Consider the following 4786-nt stretch of genomic DNA (forward strand, 5'->3'; position numbering starts at 1 on the left):
TTTTTTTTGTAAAGAAAGTTTGGACTGCTTATTGTATGCACGAGTAAAGTGAAGGGATATGTATACTTCGCTACTGAAATAAATTTAATTTGGTGATATAAAAAAAGACAAATCAACCCTTTTTGTTGATATGTGTAGATCAATCAAAAAACTTTGGCTTCTAAGCTTTTTTGGTTTCAAAAAATTAGTGGATATAGTTTTAAAGTGAATAAGCCGTATTTGTACAAGACAAAATTTTGTGAATAAAGGCTATTTTAAGGCATTCGTGAAAACTAGAGATAATACAATATATAATATGTAAAACTCTAAGAACTATTGAACCTGGCGGACTAAATTTAGACCTCTTTATTTATATAAAAGTGAATTATAAAAATAATTCACTTTATCAACCACATAATTTATAATTTATAATATTTTTAAGTATAATTTATGAAAGGTATTCATGATCCCGAGTAATAAACTTGGTAACGGAGTAACATAATCACAGTCCAAAGTGACAACACCAACACCAATATTTACTATTACTATTTATCGATTCCAAGAATGACCGGTACCACTCGTGGACTACAACAACAACACCATTACTATTTACTGACCACTACTTTTATTATTGTTATTACTACAAATGTTATTATGAGTACTATTGTGTTGTAAGATTACAATTAGGATTGAGTAGAATTGGTATTGCAGATAGTATTGGAGTTGACGATATTGAAGAGGGAGGCAATTAGAAACAGTACTCCTCATTATAGTATAAAAAAAAACCCCTTAACAATGTTTTTCAGTTTCTTTCATTCACATAAAACTTTTTGAACACAATTAAGTGTATACACCTGCAGTCTCTCCATCTCTCTCTGCTCAAATAACACACATAATTTTGTATTCCTTTCATCTCAATACCTACTGACACATTTACAACGATGTTTGTGCTAATAATAAAAAATGAAATTGAACAATTAATTAAAAAAAATTTTATCTTATTAAATAAAATTTGAAAATTCATTAAAACTTCAATATTTTATTGCTACAAACTTAATGCACTATTGTAAAATATCTTCTAATTCTATCAAACCATTTTGATGACTTCAAATTTTAATTAACTACAAAATTTTGTTGGAAATCTAACTCCGTTCATTACACAAACATACATACGAAATACATTCACTTGTCGATTTTTATTATTAAAGTTTGTGCTGTGCACCCCATATGTGTTACTCGAAGTTACATTATATGTATGTGTCCCATGTCTGTCGACTATAACCTCGTCGTTGGTTGTGAAAATCGTTATGCCATAAAGTATCTCAATATATTTGTGTATATGTATGTACGAGTATGGTTAATATTGTTTATTGTGTGGCTATAAAGTAAATACATATTTATATGCACATTCATATACTCTATTTTATTTGCATATAAATCTGTGAAACAGTTTTTACCATTGGACGTGCTTTCCAAACAGAGTATGCAGAGGCATCAATCAGCAATGTAGCATTCAGCGTACATTAATCAGGTCCTTCAACTTAATTCTGCACATGTCTTTGAAGTGTATAACAAATGTATATATGTATGTATGTATATATAAAATTAAATCAGTATCATCAGTGATATCAGTGCTATCAGCACTAATGGAACTGTAATTTCTAACTCATTTAAAACTGAAAAAGAAATTAATTATAAAATAAAATTGCTTTTGCTTTTGCTTTCTTTTTTTTTCAGTTAGAGAATTTTTTTATCGATATACGATATACATACATACTCATTTTACTATTAAACTATTTTTACCGATACATTAAAAAACTACTACTTTTTTATTTTGTTTTTGCTTTTAGATTGTTATACAATACACTATATATATAAAGCAACAACAAAACTTATTTACTCATCAACTAAACAAATATGTCTCCATCTCCATCTCCATCTAAAGTCGTTACCCAACCACCCGCTTAATGTGTTGTGCCGGTCTAAATTCACGCACATCTCTTTTACGCCGTGTTAGAAGGTTCGTCGTGAGCATGAGCCGAGTTCACATTGAAAATCTACACTTCATTCTTCTCCACTCACACCAACCACACCGCTCCGCTTAAAACTATTTCTATCATTCGGTCATTACCGGTTTTTATATACTACTAACTTTTTTCACGTACATAAATGCAGTTCGGTTGTGTGTACAGTGTTTTTGCACTTCTGATATCTACACTGAAATAAAGTATCGTTCGTCATCGCCGTTTTACATATTTTACTCGTTTTTTAACTTTTAAATGTAACTGTCCACATTTTCTAGATACATTTTAATGTTTTTTTTTCTTTTTTTCTTTAATAATTTTTTTACTCCGATATATTTCTCTGGAAATGAATCACTGCAACTAATGCATACCTTTTGTTCCACATTCGTGACGTAAAACAGGTGTTTTTAGTGCAATAAATGTGTGCTTTAATATGTCATTTTTCATTTCCATTATCATAAGTTTATGATAATTAAAAAAAAAATAAATAAATTGAAATATGTTTTTATAACCATTAATCATAGTCTTCATTTTTATATCTAAAATCAGCAGTTTTTATAAAATGATTAACTAAAATAAAAAAGAAAAATATATTATTATTATTATTATGTTGAGGATAGTTGAGTCAGTGTACTTCAGCACTTTTACGCTCTATTAACTGAGAGGTTTTTTCATAACCCCACTCTACCCCTTGACTGGATTATTGTTTATAATTTCATCGGACTAAACAATAATTGACCTCAGATCTGCATGTTGGTAAGCCTATCAATTTTCGTAAATAATTTCAGAGCAAATCTTAATTTATTCACATACAGCCCTCAGATAATTATTTGTAGGTAGTTAGATAAGGTTTAAAAGACACGTGTTGATGCAAACACTCAAACTTCCCCATTCTAACGCCTTTAAAAATTCCAAGAGAAAACGAGTTATATTAACCATTGTCTCCAAAATCTCCCCACATGTTATTCTTGTTAAACTATTTCATTTTTCAGTTGAAGTTTGAGAGATCAAAAAAGTTTATTTTCGCTAACACTGTCAAGCCGTCGACTGTCAAGCGGTCTTCTAAACAATGGAGTCGCTTTGTCTGTAGTCCTGGGCAAAAACATAGAGAATCGGTGCTAGTTGTCATCATTTTAACATTAATGCAAAACGCAGTACCCTGTTAATACTGCAGTAAGTATTCAAAGTGCAGTTTTGTTTAAATCTAGAAGATACTTTGTTGTTCTCATAACTAACCTTGGCCGTAGTGTCCCAGTTGAGTTCATGGTCTAAGCGATTAGTCCATAATATTTTTGTCATTGTAATGTTGAATTCTCTGCGTTCCTAAAAAGTTTACACATCAAGGTGTTATAAGGTCCACTTCGAAACCTCTCATCTACTAGTTCGTTCCCTGCGATATCTCTATGTCTAGGAAACCAACACAGAAAAATCTTGTGGTACTTAGTTTTCTTTAGTCAGAGGTGCATTTTATTACAATCCTCGATGTAACATAATTCTTGTGGTTTTAATTAGACATTTCAATCTGACTACAACGACAATTAATTCTAATAGTACTTACTTGTATCAATCTGGCTGCTTTTTTGATTGCGTTTATCTTAGCTTAAAAATGGTAATTATCACTACTATTATCACTACTATCATTTACTTCACTTTCTTCGATAAAATTACTCATTCATTTGACAACGTATTTTGGTAAAATTTAGGAATGTTTTTCACTACGTTATATTTCGCTAGAAAGCAATGGGAAAAGTTGCTCAAAACAGTGAATTTCGTCAAAATCTGGCTCCAAATAGTGGCAGATATTACCAAAAGTGGATCTATTTTAAATATTTTAAAATATAAGTTTTAAAAAATTTAAAAAGCATTGCCTTATTTAGTAAAATGGTATAGTGGTTTTCCGGTCCAGAACCTATAAGCTACGTATTCCTACAGTCAGCTAGAGCTTTAAACTTTTTTCGTGGTTCATCAAACTATCTAAAAACTTCTACTAAAATGAAATAACATACATTGTGACCGAAAGGTTTTCGGAAGTTCTCATTTAAAATTCGCGCGCTGTATATTTTTCGATATTTTAAGTTTATGTAGTTTGGCAGCACTGTCCTTAATTACTATGCCAAAAATGAGCGCGATCTGTCGGACAGTTCGTTTACGGCAGCTGTTGAAACCAGTTCACCTCAGTAGTGCGTTGCGAAAAAAACAATGGAAAAAAATATTGAACAAAGAGTTTGCATCAAATTTTGTTTTTCGAACGAAATTTCGTGTGCAGAATCGTTGCGAATGCTACAAAAGGCTTATGGGGAATCAGTTTTATCGAAAACTCAAGTTTATGAGTGGTACAAAGCCTTTCAGGACTGTCGTACGACCGTCGAAGACATGCCGCGTTCTGGACGACCTTCGACCTCTACCACCGACGAAAACATTGAAAAGGCAAAGGAAATCGTGTTCAAAAATCCTCATGTGAGTGTTAGAGAGATAGCACGAGAGCTAGGCATCGGTCGTGAGATGGCTCGTTTGATTTTGGTGGACAATTTGTGTATGCGACGTGTCAACGCCCGGCTTGTTCCGATTCACCTCAATTTGTTCAACATTATCAACGATTTTAAGGCCAAACATTCAATAAATACCATCGAACAGCCACCGTATTCACCTGATCTTGCACCGTGTGACTTTTTCCTGTTTCCCAACCTCAAATTACCACTCAGAGGAACGCGTTTTGAATCCATAGAAGACGTAAAACAGAATTCGCAGAGGGAACTCAAAGCCATACCGGAAAGCGCCTATAA

At 32.2% G+C, this 4786-nt stretch overlaps 1 protein-coding gene across 1 annotated transcript in view; it reads right to left on the bottom strand.

The window, feature by feature from the left end:
- Positions 1–3268, bottom strand: part of LOC119674519 — an 11027-nt gene extending 7759 nt beyond the window's left edge. The window contains exon 1 of the mRNA XM_038085662.1: positions 3240–3268. Within this exon, the coding sequence (XP_037941590.1) occupies positions 3240–3268 (29 nt within the window). The remainder of the gene's footprint in view (positions 1–3239) is intronic.
- Between the last annotated feature and the right edge of the window lie 1518 nt (positions 3269–4786).

The sequence above is a fragment of the Teleopsis dalmanni genome, chromosome 2 (assembly GCF_002237135.1).
Source record: "Teleopsis dalmanni isolate 2A chromosome 2, ASM223713v2, whole genome shotgun sequence".
In the NCBI taxonomy this organism is placed as follows: Eukaryota; Metazoa; Arthropoda; class Insecta; order Diptera; family Diopsidae; genus Teleopsis; species Teleopsis dalmanni.